Source organism: Delphinus delphis, chromosome 10 (genome assembly GCF_949987515.2).
Source record: "Delphinus delphis chromosome 10, mDelDel1.2, whole genome shotgun sequence".
Lineage (NCBI taxonomy): Eukaryota > Metazoa > Chordata > Mammalia > Artiodactyla > Delphinidae > Delphinus > Delphinus delphis.
The window spans coordinates 74,497,422-74,513,700 of NC_082692.2; the positions used below are offsets into that span (position 1 = coordinate 74,497,422).

Here is a 16,279-nt window from a genome sequence, read left to right on the forward strand (position 1 = left end):
ATTCCAGGGGGAAGAGCCCATGGATTTATATCTGCTACATGTGTCACTGAACACAAATACGTCTGATAAATAATTGAAGCTCAAGCTCGGTAGAGAAAACTCCTCCACTGTGCTCACATCTCATGAGCTAAAAAACAGGGAGGGGAAGGCAAAGCGGTCAAGTTTCCCATGTGAATTTCCACTTGTCATCCCACTTCTCAATTAGATCATTACTCTGCCTCATGGAAGTATCAGCTCATTGTCTTAGGGAATCCAGGCTCTGGCATCATAAATTTAGCCAATCTAGTTTCCTTCTCTTCCATGCCACAGTGCCCTTTCAGTGGGTCTAAGCACAGTGCACGGCATAATCCACAATCCTCGCAACAATCTTGTGATTTTCACAGATAAAGAAACTAACGCCTGGGGACAGAGGATTGTGTATCACAGGGCACAAAGCTAGTAAGTTGTAGGGTGAGGATGTGAACCCAGGTCCAGGAAACTCTAGAGCCTGTATTATTGCCACACCAGGCCCCTCTCTAAATAATATTTATATCAAGTGATCAAGGGAGCAGCCAGACTGCTCAGAAGCCTTTGGTATTAATACAAAGAAAACTAAGAAGCTCACGTGACTAGGTCTCTTAAGCAATGGCACTTTCCTGGAAGGGGCAAATGGTCTCTGCTGGAATCCTTCCTGACAGGGAGCTCTGTACCCCATACAGCTTGGTTACTCAAAAGACTTAAATTTGCTCGTCCATAACCTATATCCAGTGATCTCAGTCGTGGCCTCTCAAGCCACTGGATCCAGTACTGACTGAGCTCAGTACTTGGATCCATGACAACGACTGCAAGGGTAGAGAATATCTTCACCTGCTAGAGCCCTTGTGAGGACCCAGTGAGTGCTAAAATAGGGCCTGGCACATAGGAAGCATCTGTCCAATGTTAGTTCTGAAAATTCTCCTGATTTTATTTAGTAAGTTACTTCAAAGAATGCAGTAAGCACTCATGAATGTCACATATTAAAGAAACAAACAAAACAAAACAAAAACACTATGCCCCTGACGACAACCTCTTTCTATGCATCCAGACCTCTCTCATTTCCTCTCCTGCGACCCCCACTTAAAGTAATCATCTAGTCCCAGGTTCATACTTCCTGTGTCTTATTTTTATATGGTTTTGCTGCACTGTCTTAGTTTGCTCAGGCTGTTATAAAAAATACCATACACTGGGTGGCTTAAACAACGGACACTTATTTTCTCACAGTTCTGGAGGCTGGAAGTCCAAGATCAGGGTTCCAGTACAGTTGAGTTCTGATGAGAACCCTCTTCCTGGCTTTCAGACTGCTGCCTTCTTGTTTTATGTTCACATGGCCTTTCCTCAGTTCGTATCTGTGGAGAAAGAAAGATCTCTCTCTCTCTCTCTCTTCCTCTTCTTATAAGGGCACTAATCCCATCATGAGGGCACCACCCTCATGACCTCATCTAAACTTAATTGCCCCCAAAGGCCTCACCTCCAAATACCATCACATTGGGGATTAGGGCTTCAACATATGAATTTAGGGTGATACAAACATTTATTCCAGAACACATATCTATAATTGTTCCTAAAATGCTTTATAATAAAAGCTGCTTTTAACTTTTATAAAAAAGGATAATATCCTTACACAATTTTATGTCTTCTTTGTGGGCTTATTTTCCCCCCCACTTAATATTTAATTAGTAAGAAATTAAAAGACACCTGCAGGGCTTCTCTGGTGGCACAGTGGCTAAGAATCCGCCTGCCAGTGCAGGCCACACGGGTTCAAGCCCTGGTCTGCGAAGATCCCACATGCCATGGACAAACTAAGCCCATGCACCACAACTACTGAGCCTGCGCTCTAGAGCCCGTGAGCCACAACTACTGAGCCCACCTGCCTAGAGCCCGTGCTCCACGACAAGAAAAGCCAACGCAATGGGAAGCCCACACACCACAACCATAGCCCCCGCTCGCCGCAAATAGAGAAAGCCCATGCGCAGCAACTAAGACCCACCACAGACAAAAATAAAAATAAATAAATAAAATACGTTAAAAATAAATAAATAAATGATACCTACAACTGAAAAATGAAACACTGCATATCAAAATCTGAACTTATATTAGAAAATAGCCTCAAAGTTAACAAGCTCAATGTCAATCTTAAATACATAAATGAACAAAATAAATCCATATATAACAAAAGAAAAAACATAACAAATACAATAGAGCAGAATTAATGAAATAGAAAACAAATAAATTGATAGAGGAGATCCCAAAAGTCCAAAGTTGGTTCTTTGATAAAATTTAAAACTTTGGCAAGACTGATAAAAAGAAGGTAAAGAAAAAAAAACAGCGTTTTGAATGAAAAGGTGGACTCAAACACAGCTAAGATAAGATAACGAAGAACTAATATCAGGACTTCCCTGGTGGTGCAGTGGTTAAGAATCTGCCTGGCAACACAGGTGACACAGGTTTGAGCCCTGGTCCGGGAAGATTCACAACTACTGAAGCCTGCACGCTTAGAGCCCATGCTTTGCAAGAAGAGAAGCCCTCGCTTGCCGCAGCTACAGAAAACCCTGTGTGCAGCAACGAAGACCCAATGCAGCCAAAAATAAATAAATTTATTTTTAAAAAAGAATTAATATCAACAACGATAAGTCACAATTTAAAAAAATGGATGAAATGGACAAATGCCTAGTATATAACTTTCTAGAATGGGCACAAAAAATAGCCAAAAGCTTATGCTCTCTTCTAACTATCAAAGAAATGGAAGTAGTGATTAAAAACATTTTGACAAAGAAAACACCCTGCCAGATAGTTGCAAAGGCAAGTTTTTCCAAACTTTCAGGGAAGAGATCATTCCAATTTAACGCAAACTTTTCCAGACAATCGAAACAAAGAACTTATTCCCCACTGATTCTATAAGGTCAGTATAACCCTGTAACCAAGACCAGACAAAAACATTACAAGAGAAGAAAATTCCATTCTCATTTCACTCACAAACACAGAAGCATATCATTCTTCTTAGTAGGGTACTCAATTGTAATCCATAAGAAACTTTATTTCCAATGCACAAGTAGCAGCTTAGCACTATAGAAAGATCACGTTAACTTTGGAATGTACCATTTTCCTAGCTCTATGATGTAGGTATGTCATCTAAGCTCTCCAATACTTAGTCTCCTTCTCTGAAAAATGGTGTTTTCATAATATCTGTCTAATTCTTTGAGGATTAATGCAGTAAATCATACAAAGCCTTTAGCTCAGTGTCCAGAAGTAACAATAAACAATAATGATGAGTCATAGCTACTATTTATCAAATGCTTAGTTACTTAGCTGAGCATTTTTTTAAAAAAATCTTTAATGCTCTATCTCCCAGAGAGATAGAGAGTATTATCCCCAGTTATGGAGTGAAGTAACAGAGTCAAGAAGAATTTCAACAACTTTCCCAGAGTCACACAAACTGCAAAAAGCCAGGCTAATTTAACAACCATGTGCGTTGAGAACACTGGTGCACAGGGGACACTTCCAATTGGAGGCAATAGCTGCTACTGAGGACCCAGCACTTCCTCTGAGAGGCACTGTAGTTCCTTCCACGAGCATGGAATGTATTCACCTTTTTGGGAAAGGTAGTTTTCAAGTTGGGGCTTGATTTGTGACATGTGAGATTAAATTGCAGCATTTCTAATGGAAAGGCTTCAGAGGGCAGGAGTTAGTGATGCACTGTCATCTATCCATCCCTGCATGGGGAACCTTGAACATTAATGAGATCAGACATGTCATGGTAGCTCCCTCTGCTTCCGCCACAAATTCTAGGTCAGAAGACTTTTTTTTTTCCCCCAACATTCTGGTCACTTCCCCATCCACCTGGAACTCTTTGCCAGGTTCCTGAGATATAAGATTTATGATAATTTCCCTTAGGTATGGCGTATGGCTTTATTCCATTAAGGTTACCAAGAATGTTGCCAATAATCCATTTCATATTTTCATGGGAAAAGGTTATTTACACAAACAAGCAAGCTAGGAAAATGAATGAGAGTTCTCAGTTGAAGGAAAAGATGAGTAGCAGGAAACTTACGAGGCCGGGGGACTCAGCTGGCTTGACAAATTAGTAGAGGAGATACAGTGTTCTACTCTATTCTTCCCCCCAGAGAAGCTTGCCTATTGATTAGACACAGAGAACTAACAACGATTCAAGAATCAATTTGCTCTGTGAGTGTGGAAAACACCACCCCTGTTAAAGATTACACAGTGACACCATTTATTACTATGCTGTGCAAGATGCTTTTTTTTTGGATCTTAGAGGCTCTATGCTTGCCTTTGTAGTACTGGTACCTTGGAAAGGAAAACAACACGAATGTGTTTCTCACCATTTAATGTCCAAAGTGATACTGGAAACTCTGAATGTTAACATATTTTCAGAGAGCTTTGATAGAGGAAACAAGACAGTGAAAGAGGATATTGAACAAGCCTGGAGACAGAAAGATCTTGAGCTGAACCTCTGGGTACCACCTGCTGGTCCCCTGACACAACCACCCATACCATCCAGCTCTCCTAGTTTTCTCTAGGCGAAGAGCTTTATGCTTAGTTGGCTCAGTGAATATTATCAAATGACTTCTGTCTTCAACTATGGTGAGAGACAGCCTTGGAGAGAGGCAGGTAATGCTGAGAGAGTAAAGGGAAGGAAGTGCATGGAGAAGAAAGATTTGTTCATTCAACACAGATGCATATGTGTTGTGAAAAGCATTTGGGAGTTCCCCAAATCCATCCATCAGTGAAAAGGCATAAATGGTGATCTTCCCTTCCCTTTATTTCCCACCATGCCTTGCCTTGCTCTCCTGGAGAGAGATGATAGCATCTTAGGAGGTGGGTGGGAAGAGGGAGGAGCGTCTCGTGGAGGTGAGTGGTAGTGGCAGCATGTGCTGTAGCTGAAGAGGTAGGGCAGTGGTGTGTGCAGTGTCTGAGGAAGTAGTATAGAGAGGATGAGAGTGGGGGGAAGGATGACAGAGCATTTAGGAGAGTCCTTATACTGAACAAATGAGTACATATGTTAAGGAAAATGAGAGCCAGGTTTCTCACTTGTGAGAAGGTATTTGTAAACAAGGAAAGGGGAAAGGAGATTTGATTTGATATGAACTCATGACAGGAAGTACATGTACACATGCTTATTCATTCACATAGATAAATAATAATAAATGAATGGGTAGAAATACATGCATATATCTTCTAGCTTTGTGTGTTGAGAGTAATGACATCCCAGGAGCAATGAGCACACTAAGCGCCCAGATCTTAGTCTCTAAAACCATCTTCCAATAAAAGGAACCAGGGCTTTTTGGAGAAATGACTGATGCCAAGGCTGGACAGGGAGAGTATAAGATGATCCAGGAACTTCTCATTTTGTACCAGAAAGTAGAGAAATGCTCAAAGAATAATGAGGAAACCTGGTAGACACCAACTAAACTAGGTGATCAAGTGAGAGGATGGGTCAGTGTAGCGTGTCTTCCGATGCCATACAGTGAGAAAAACTCAGCAGCATTTCTGCAGAATTCCTGCCAGGAATGCATGTAAGAATACATGACTTGAGTCTGATCACGAAGAAATTTTGAAAGATCCAGATCCAGGGTCATCCTACAGGGAAATGTGAGACAGTGAAAGACTCAGAAATGGTTCCAGATCGAAGGAACCTGATGAACAACAATAACTCAATGCAACACATGTTCTTGGATAAGATCCTGGACCAGCAAAGAAAAGGAGTCATTGTTGAGACAGTTGGCAAAAACTGAATGGGGTCTGTGGATTGGACTGTAGGGCTGTATCAGCATTGATTTCCCAAACAGGAGGGTTTTTATAGTAGAAATAAGAAGACAGTCCTTGTTTGGGGAAGGTAAAAATTGATAATTAGGGGTAATGGTGCATAATGTCAGGAAAAAAATCTATTATCTATGTGAAAAAGAGAAAGAAAATAAATGAATTAACATGTCAAAAGTTGAATCATGTGGGTGAAAGGGATGTGATAGTTCTTGCAATTCTTCTACAGGTTTGAAACAGTTTCAAAATAAAAAGAACTAGTAAAAGTGTTGAGTTCTGAAAAGAAGAAGACAGCATATGTTTCAGGGAGGAATTATACATGGTTAGAATCCCTTCTGTGCTTTCTAAGAAGTACAGGTCCTAAAGAAGACCCTTTGTTAGGAATAACTGATAAGCAGGATGCTAATGAGAACCTGCAAAGGTGAGCCAGATGACTTAAGAAAAGGAAAGGAAGATTCAGTATAAGGAAGGGAGAGGAGAGTGGTAGGCTGTGTGTGTAAGAAAAAAATTGACAGTTACATATTGACAGAAAGAGACAGGCAAAACATTGCCATGGGGAATGGAACTTCTAGGAAAAGAAGACTGTTGCAGAAAAGTTGAATGAATTGGGGTGTGTAATATAATCCTTCCATTATTCCAAGAAACCACCAATAACAACCACGTGATTCATCAATACCATTTGGACTGACCTATATTTGTGACCTTGTTTGTTAGTTTGGTTTGACGACTAGTAAGAGGCTGATTGGAGAGCAGGTGTTGAGGGCGCACAGGGCAGCCCAGAGTGTACAGATACACTTGGGTTTCATGTGAAGAGGGAGATAAAACATAGACATAAATGCCCTAGTACAAGGTAGAAAAGAATAAGACCAAGCTGCCAGTGTCAGAGACAGTGCAAGAGGACTTCAGAGGATGGAATAAAAGGGAACATTCCAATTTCTTGAGATCCCTCTCTGAACCAGGCCTTTTATATCTGCTGTCACATTTATTCCTCACAATGTTCTCAGGGGGTGGGAATTAGACACAGAAACTGAAAGACATGGAGTTTCAATAAAAGACCAAGTTCCCCCAGCTAGTAAATGGCAGAGTCAAGATATGACCCCGAGTCCATGGGACCACAAAGATCATTTTTTATTTATTCCATCCTAGTAGGCTGCCTTCTGCCTGGGCTTGGAGAGGAGGGGTACAGGGAGGGAAGGCTTCGTGGAGGAAGAGGCACTGAACAGAAACGCGAAGAAGGCTTTGGCTGGCAGGATGAAGAGAATGGACTCCTGGCAGAAGATGAAGTAAGCACAAGCACATGGAGATAAGGAGGCCTGGGTGGGGGCATGGGGGTGGTGAAATCTATTTCACAGATGGCAAGAATACAAGATGATCCATCCAGACACAGATGCCAAGAACAAACACAAAGATGATGGAGGTGAAGCATACTGAGCCACCAGAGATGCCGACTGGGGGTGCCGTAGAACAGACGGCGCCGGCAACACTTCCGTGCGCTCCCCTGCCACACCCTGAAGGCTCAGGTCAAAGCCACGTGTGCACTAACTCACAGGGAAACAGTAATTTTCAGACATCATTTAAGGGAAGCAATGCCTGAAAGACTGAAAGTGCAAATTTTCAAGGTGTTATTTTTGAAACTGCAGAAACTTCCAGTTTGGATATATTTTCTGAAAATTTCCCCCATCATTATTAGCACTTCTGTGGAATAATCACATCCCTAAAAATATTCCCTCCTTGATAATGCACGAATGAGGGCTCTTCGCTGAGGGGGAGCAAGGAGAGGAAGGTGATGAATTGCAAATCGATCATAATTTACGCAGATATTCTAGTGAAAATCACATTCATCATCTTTTCCAAACAGCACTACCTGAATTTCCTTTAAGTACAAGAAGTCTATTTTCATAAATTGGACCCTAATTTATTTCTCTAATCAATGTATTTTTATACCCCAAAGTCAAACAGCAAACAGTGTAGTTAGGGAAGGAATTATGAACTGGAAGGACATGAAACATGATACTCAGAAGGAAAAAAATGGAACAGTTAAATACATTTTCTATGGCCTTAGTTCTACTTTAAAATGCTTTTCTCCAAAGGACTTTGTGATGTAATTGGCCCCAGGTGTGCTGAATATGAACACAAAAATACCAAATTACCCAGATGCATTTGGGGAAAAAAAACCAAACTGCAATTGGTGCTACCATGTACTCTGCCAGCTGCAGATACAGTGACTACATGAACAGAGCTGTACTTTTAAAAGAGCCAGCACAATAGTGACCAGCATCTGAGGATCAGTGGTCACCTAGCAGGACTCACTTCTATTTCTCTGTCAAATGTCACTTTTTTTTTCTTTTCTTTTTTCCCCTTAGCATCCCATTTGTAGAGGAGCAGACAGAGAAAAGTTCAAAGGCCTTGACTCTGGGGATTACTGATTACATGTTTACATATGCTTGTCTAGGCTGAGTTCCTCTAAAGCAAATCCTGAGGCAAGACTGAGGGCCAGAAGTTGAGTTAGAAGGTGATTCCAGAAAACACCAGTAGGGGAGAGGGAAAGTGAGACTGGAGGGAATACATCCTCCAAGTGTGTGTTATCCAGTAGGTTACTGCTTTGGCCAAGAGGGACTCAATTCCCTTGGGAGGCAGTGTAGACGTGTTTCAGTTATTCCACCAAGAAAGCGAGGGAACCCAAGTGTTTATTCACCAATTGCCACTAGTCATTGGTGATGGCTGCTACCAAGGGGAGGTGGGGTGGTGGGGAATTAAATTTCCAGCACTTTCAGTCCATTTTGTACTGCACACAGGCAAAGTAGACACCAGTGGCTACAGAAAGCCTTCAACCAGAGTGTCATGGTTAGAGATGGAAGCCAGTGTCAATGTGTAGTGGAATGTCAATGTCCAAGGGCTGTGGGCAATACAAGGACAGCATCTGCTACAGGGTCCTTTTAAGGGGAAATGCCAAGACGCCTGAGTCAACGCTTGATTCTAAGCCCATGCAGTATCTGCATGTCTCCCCCCTTCCCCGCCCCTCCTTCTTTTTCTCTCCAGGATAAAGTCTTAATGAGCATCAAACAGACCATCAGATGGCCATTTCAAGACCTGCTTCGAGATGCACGTTGCTGCTTAGACTGTTCTGGTGCTCATCAATGTGTCAAAGACCAAGTAATCTCAACTGTCTGTGCCTCTGTCTAATTATCTGCTTAAAGGCAAAACTGTTAACCTTGAAAGGGAAAGTCAAGATGCTGCTTAAGAAGGAAGAATGCTTGCACATATAACTTATTTACTGCCGTATGACCCCACAGCACCCTACCCATCTCCTGCCTTTAGCCTCCATCACAGTTGTAATTATTTCTTTCTCATTATCTGTCTTATCTGAGAAGCCATAAACTCAGTGGGGCCAGAGACCATGTCTGATTATCCACAGCTCTATTCCCTGTGTCTAACACATAGTAAGGACTCCATCATCCCTTCTGAATGTAAGAATAAACAAATGACTGAAGATTACTACCATCCTCCATCAGGCAAAATGGATTATCTACCTGAGTTGATGGACTGCTGTTACCCATGAGGCAACTTCCTATAAATTAGACAAAGGTGTTCCTTACTCAAAGCAGATAAAGCCCTAAGCCAGGGCTCACTGCTTATCAAAAGGAATGCAGACTAGAATTCAGCCCCTGTGCACCCATCAGCAAGGTGCCTGTGGTAGTCATAAAAGCTGTACACTGATATTTCTGGTCTTCCTCCTTTTTATGAATGAAAGGATCGCCCCTCCCTGTTCCTGTGAAATTAGGTATGGCCACGTGGCTTGCTGTGGCCAATGAATGAAAGCAGAAGTGAGCCACTTATAGGCAGAGGCCTTTGAGAATTATCATAGTCCTTTCCCTTTGCCACAGTAACCAGCAATTTCCCAGATAGGAGAGCCTTGATCAGCCTACACTCCTAAAGTGAAAGAGACATATTACAGAATGCCCAGCTAATCCACAAAGGATCTGTGGCATACAGTAGAAATATCCTTTTATTCTTTAGATATTGAGGCTGTTTGCTTCTATGGCATCCCTAGCCCGTTCTGACTGGTACAGTGGACAACCTACAGCCCTACACTCAGTGGCGCTGGGTAGATTGATATGACTTGTACATTCTCTGCTCTCATGAACTGCCATGGACACTCTACCCTCCAGCATTCATTAATCTTTTCCTTGCAAACAACAAAACCTTCAACAGGCATTGCTTTTCCAGGTGGGGAAGAAGACAGACTGGGTACATGGGCTTAACCACGTCCACTCAAAGAGGCACTTCTAAAATCATGTGACCGAGAAAAAAATTCTACATGCTGTTCATTTGGAAGGGAGTCCTAATTGTTCCATCCTCACATAATGTCCAGAGCAATTCCTGCACCATCAAGGCTGCCACTCCCCAAGGGGTCAGGGCTTCAAGCTCATAATTAGTTGTACTAGTACGACTATCACTGCTAATTAATGGTTGACGTTCAGCTTCAGTTGAAAACTGCCCATTTCTGACTCCTACATTCTAAGTCAGATAGACAGTTCCCCATTTCCAAACTGTGCACTTTATCTTAATAGTGTAATTTCCTTTAAAAAAAAAATTTAAAAAGTAAGTCAAGGAAGAAATGACATTCTCCAAACTAGTTAGTTGGGTTATCAAAATTAAAAGCATTAAAAAAATTAATAATAAGGGATTAGCACTGTTACAGAAATGCATTCAATCTTGTATTAAAATCCAATTCTTCTAAACCACGGCTGTCACAGTTAAAATGCTAATAGTATTTAAACATAAATCCTTCTCCCCGTGAAGCAAGAATCATTGTGCAGGCACGTTAGCTATTCTATTCACTTTACAGATGCTGTCTGGTAGAACATTTTAGCGTAAGCCTTGTCAGTGTGAATCCTGATGCTGAGATGTGTGTTATATTACTTTATGTAACTGAAAAATGGGGAGCCTTTATGTTGGATTACAGGCTGAAATAATGACCTCCTCTTGCAAGTGGGGCCTGGGACATAATGAGGTGCCAAATGGGATTCTAGGTCAGAGCCTCTGCAGGACTTGAAAGAAGCCAGGTCTCTTGTTAAGACACATTCACTCACTAACAGAATGCTTTTACCCCATGTCACCTACTTACAGCTCATCTACAAAGAACAAGCAAGTGAGACAGACCTGATTCATGGTGGGAATGGCCAGCTAAGCTTTGGACCTGGGTGGACAATAATGCAAGCGTATTAAGCCACCCCTTCCCCGCCATGACCAGTAGTCTAGTGCTATGGTGTTCAAATTCTGTTCATGAGTCCAAAGCGGTGTTCGGGTGGGAGAGGCCACGTGGGTTCAGTGCCTTCTCTTCCACTTACTGCATCCACAGTGGTTCCTCTTACATCCGTTTTAGACACCAGTGTTCTGTGAATGATGGCATACACGATTTGCTTCTACTCTTAAGGTAATTCATTAGTTCAATAAATATCTCCTAGGCACAGACAGCAAACCCCTAAATAAATGAGAAAATTTCAGATAGTGACAGATGGTACAGTGACAAGAAAGCGTGATCATGGGACAGGGAGAACCAGGGATAAGGGCCACTTTCATATATGGTGGCAGAGAAAGACTGGCTGAAGGGGTAGAACTTGAGTGGACACATGAATAAGTAGAAATCATCTGCCACGTGAGATCCAGGAGAGAAACACTCCAGGCAGAGGAAGCAGCCAGTACAAAGACCCCCAGGGAGGAAAAGGCTCCATGTCTCCGGGAACAGGAAGAGGGTCATGTGACGGTAGTTCAGAGAATAAAGGGAGGTGTGAAAAGGTGAGGAGGACAGATCACGCAGGGCCCTGCAGACTCAAACAAGGACTTCAGGTGTCACTGCAAGATGAACAGAAAGCAATGGAAGGTTGAAAGAAACGGGCATGGCAACATCTAAGTTTTTAAGACTTCTACCACATGCGGAATAGACTCTTGGAAGCAGGGAGACTTGGTTGCCAGAGGAAGACGGTAAACATTCCTTGTTTAAAAGTAAATCTGAGAGGACGTGATGACCATTTGAAACTACTGACCACAATTTCAGAAGGAGAGGGTATAGGTTGTGTGTGGGAACGGAAGAGGTGGCGGAAAGAATAGAAAAATCGCCATTTCTACAGATAACTCCTTGGTCAACGATTTGCCAAGAATCAACACAGTGTCTCTGAGCTGAGACCAGAATGTTTTGCCTTTGTCTCTTTTCACCTATTTCACTCTTGCTTCCCAATCTGGCCAAGAACTTTAGAAGGTTTCAGAGCACCACGGCTTGAACTCTTTTTGTGTTTAGATTACCTCTTTTCTTCCTTCACTTGAACGTGGCCACAAACAAAATACTCTATTTTTTGCTTCCTATGACAAATGAGGGGTTTGTGAACTCCGTTTATGTGGGGACTCCATTTTTTTCCCCCGTTTACAGCCACCCCATATAAATAGCATCTAATTAGTTAAAAGACTCTACAAATTATACCGTCAGAGCCATGTATGGCAAAATCTGATGGCTCTAATTATCTTAGTCATCACCAGAACCATTCTCAACCGAATAAGAGAATGGGTCATAAATGGCAGTGTATGAAGATTACCCACCTTCTCTGTTTGCTGTGGAGTTTGCCCTTCCCGTGTTAAAATTTGGATGCACTATATGCATCTAAAAGTGATTTATAAGAAGTTACTGAAGTAGTACAAGATCAAAACCTAAGTAATAACCACATTCATTCTCAATTAACATTACCGCAGAAGGAATTTATTGTAGAACACATAATTAAGTTATAAATGAAATCTCAAGACAGAAACTGCCTCCCCTTTTAAGATTTCTCATTGTCCATACGCTGAGAAACAGGAAGAAGGATATTCTCATTCTTATCCTCTATCTACCACTGAAATGGTGACTGCACTTGCTTTCCTGCCAGTTGTTTTTTGTTTGTTTGTTTGTTGATTACCTTATCTTACACCCCTCCAGTTTCTTCTTTGTGATTGCTTTAATCCTTTTATCTAGAACCAGAGGAAAATCTATTAAACTTACCTTTTTTTGTGTGCTTCAGCTAAAGAAAAAACTACTGTGTAATTCAAAATTTGTCCAAAATTCAGGACCAAATATCATGCATGACACACTTCCTAAACCTTTGAGAGTTTCACTCTAAATCCATGAACAAAATTCTTCTCAGACCTCCACCCTAGGGTGTGTCCACATCATCCCAAGTGATAAGATAAATCTATTTGTGGTCAAAATGCAAAGTGTGTCTACTTCAGTAATCTGTTACAGTGACAAAACTGAGTCCAAGGAAGAAGTAAGGACCAAGGTCCTACAAAAGGCTGGTAATAGTCTTGAGACTAAAACCCAACATTTTTTACTCTTAGTTAATGCTATTTTAGTGTCAGTGAATGAACAGCTATGGAAATATTTTGAAAATAACTTTTGTCTCTTTTCATTGTGTTTTACCACCGTAAAGAACATGGCCCTACCAGAAAAGCGAATTTCAATATTAAAAAAAATAATCTTCTCAAAGAATCATTACATCCAAAAGGCGACCCCTTTTCTCTCTACACTGCTGTATACCAAAACACTGTTCTCTACACACATGCTTTCTGGGTTCGAAAGCAGGGAGACTAATGTTCTTCCATTTCCTAGTCACAGTATAGCACGAAGGAATAAGATTAGTGTTGTGCCACTTCCGCACAAAAAAATTATTTTCTTCATGTGACTGTCAGTGTATGTGTTTCAAAATGATAATGGAGAATGTTTAATACAAGGAATTGCTCCTTGTCGATGGATTGTGAAAAGAAAATTGGCTCACGTATCCCTTGACAGAGAAAGCACATATGAAGACCTGAATTCTGCCACACTGCTATCAATACTGTTTTACTACAAGTTAGCTTATTCCCCCCAATACCACATGGTTCGCCATCCATTTCTCCGACAGCAACTCAGAACCCCAAACGTATGTCACACTTGCCTCCAAACCAATCAACATTAGGTACAAGCTCAAGTCCTGAACTCCATGGCGTTTGGCAAATCAAAATAATGCCCCTCAGACTCTCTATCTCTTCTGTCTGATGTCCTACGGGTGCTTGGGCTAACTTCTTGCTCCTCTTGGGGTGAGGGAGCCTGGAGGAGGAAGTGGATGGTTTTAGCCACTTCTAGGTTGAAATTATACCAGCACGGTGAGTCCAGATTGAAGGAGAAAGAGAAGAAAAATTCTCTTTCTTACTGTTCATATATAAAATTCCAGGAAAAGAATCTGATTGGTTGTGTTTGAATCATATGCTCATTCCTTAGACAAATCATTGCGGCCAAGAGATGGAATATGTAAGTCTGGTCACATGCTCATCCTATGGCTTGGGAAGAGGGATACTATGACTACTAGACCATCCAGAACCATACGAAATGTGGGGAAAATGGTTATCCAGTAAAATGCGGTAGTATTACCAGAAAGGGTTGAAAGTTATGCCTGTCACACAGAAATAACAGGTGTCCACTGTCATTTCCAATAAGTTTATTATGAAAGGGAAAATCTGGGTCCTCTTCTGTAGTGGACTTCAATTCCAAAATTAGTAGTAAAAGTCTGTTCATAAACTAACAAGCTCAAGTAGTTCAATTCCTTCTAGTAGATGAGTCAAGAAGAATAAGCAATGTATAAGAGTCTCTCAGGTTAGTTTTGCCCAAATTCTATAACTATAATCACAATGTATTCAGTAGGTGATAAATTTCCTAACTTACATACCACATTACAGAAAAAACAATACCCCTCATCAAGGTAAGTTCGATGCTGAATGTCTGCATTTTCATGTACTAGTCATTGTCTCACCCCTCCTTAAAGTGCATTCTTCTTTTTACCCTTTCATCTAAAGTTACTAGATGAAAGAAAAGGTGGTACATAGTTTCTCAAAGTTTAGAGTTATCTCAGATGAAGCCCTCCTGTTATATTAGTCAATTACAAAAATGGTGCTTAGCAGAAAGGAGCCATTTAAGCCATCGTTTACATACTTTCCCCACGGCGGTCTCCCAAGGGCTCAGCAGAGGAGAGGAAAAAATGGCCATGAAGAAGAAGGTTAGGAACCTTGGCTTCATTTTGGGATCCATAACACTCAAACGCAACCTCATAATTAGCAGGTAAAATGTAACCTGGGCTCAGACAGTTAGAGGAGGAAACAAATTACCTTAAAGAAGAAACCTGGAGGCTTATGAGGAGAGCAGGGAAACAGATGAGAGGATGGGCTTTTACTCCTGGTGACTCAATGTCAAAGCCAGTATCACTTTAAAAAATGCCAGGTACCCATGTTTACGTGAGAATGAGAAAAAGTGAAGGTGAAAATTCACTGCCTAAATGTAACTTTGACATTCCAGAGGAATAGTCCCTTTGGGGAAAGAAGAATGTCTTTTATTAACAGAAGAATTTGAGGGCTGAAAGCAAAGTTTTCCACTAGGTCACACAGCAAGAGTCATATCTAGAATAGATAAATAGCAAAAATAAATAAATAAACCCCCACAAAAACCCTGCAGAATTCCAGATGTTTTCAAGAAGACAACAAATTCTGGGCTCGGCAGATCATCCCATATCCTCTAGCTGTTGTGAGGACGATATGATAACCTTCAGAGCCTTAGCTCAGAGGTAGAAGTGAATTCTGCAGGAGGCTTCCACTGGCCTGTGGTTCCTAGGCTTCAGATCCACATTCCCAGCTGCCTGTTGGGTGACTCCACCTTACCCAGCAGGCACATTGAACTCAGCAGGTACAGTTAAACATGTCAGTTTTCCCACCAAAGGAGACCTTATTTTCATATTACCAGCCTCTTTCTTAGACTCAAAATCTAGAAGTTGTCCTGAACACTTTCATGCCCTGATATGAGTCAAGTGTTGAATCCTACAGCTGGTTTAGACATGCATTTTTGATAAAATCTCTCCTCTCTCCTTTCCATCCTCTGAACATGTCCTTGTTTAAGCACTCATTGCCTCTCTCAGACCCCTCACTTGTTTCCTCAACTCCATTAACTACCCATTCCGATCCATCCTTTAAACCGGTACCCAATTCACTTCTGTAAAGCCCACCCTCCCATTCAACAGTCAGCACGTCGCCTGGCACATGGTGGGCACTCAGCTAACATTTGTTGGACTGATGGATAGACAAATAGATAGCATATTCACTGATCCTTTACTATAGGCCTGACGTCAGGCTGGGTAGTGGAGATGAAGCAGGGAAAAAAGCATCTTCTAACAAAACACCTCCCTGCTCGCTAGTCTTCAGTGGCCAATTACTACCAACAGCTCATCCTAGCACTCAACCGCATAGCCCCAGTCTAACTGCTTCACGCTGGTCACCTAACTCTCCTATCCAGCCTGGGCCCAAAGGTTTCCAACCTTGGCACTATTGACATTTTGGGCCAGATAACTGTGGGCGGCTGCCTTGCGCATTGCAGGATATCTAGCGGCATCTCTAGGCTCTACCTACGAGATGAGATGCCAGTAGCACTCTCTCCCAG

The 16,279-nt window shown here is 41.7% G+C and overlaps 1 protein-coding gene across 27 annotated transcripts in view; it reads right to left on the reverse strand.

The window, feature by feature from the left end:
• Positions 1–16,279, reverse strand: part of FHIT (fragile histidine triad diadenosine triphosphatase) — a 1,444,513-nt gene that overhangs the window by 115,115 nt on the left and 1,313,119 nt on the right. Inside the window, exon 6 of one of the 27 annotated variants that reach the window (XM_060022791.1) lies at positions 1,236–1,364. The exons of the other annotated variants lie outside the window; for them this stretch is intronic. Coding sequence (XP_059878774.1) covers positions 1,263–1,364 — 102 coding nt within the window. The 3' untranslated portion in view covers positions 1,236–1,262. Of the gene's footprint in view, positions 1–1,235; positions 1,365–16,279 lie in introns of those variants that run through there. 27 annotated transcript variants of the gene reach the window in all.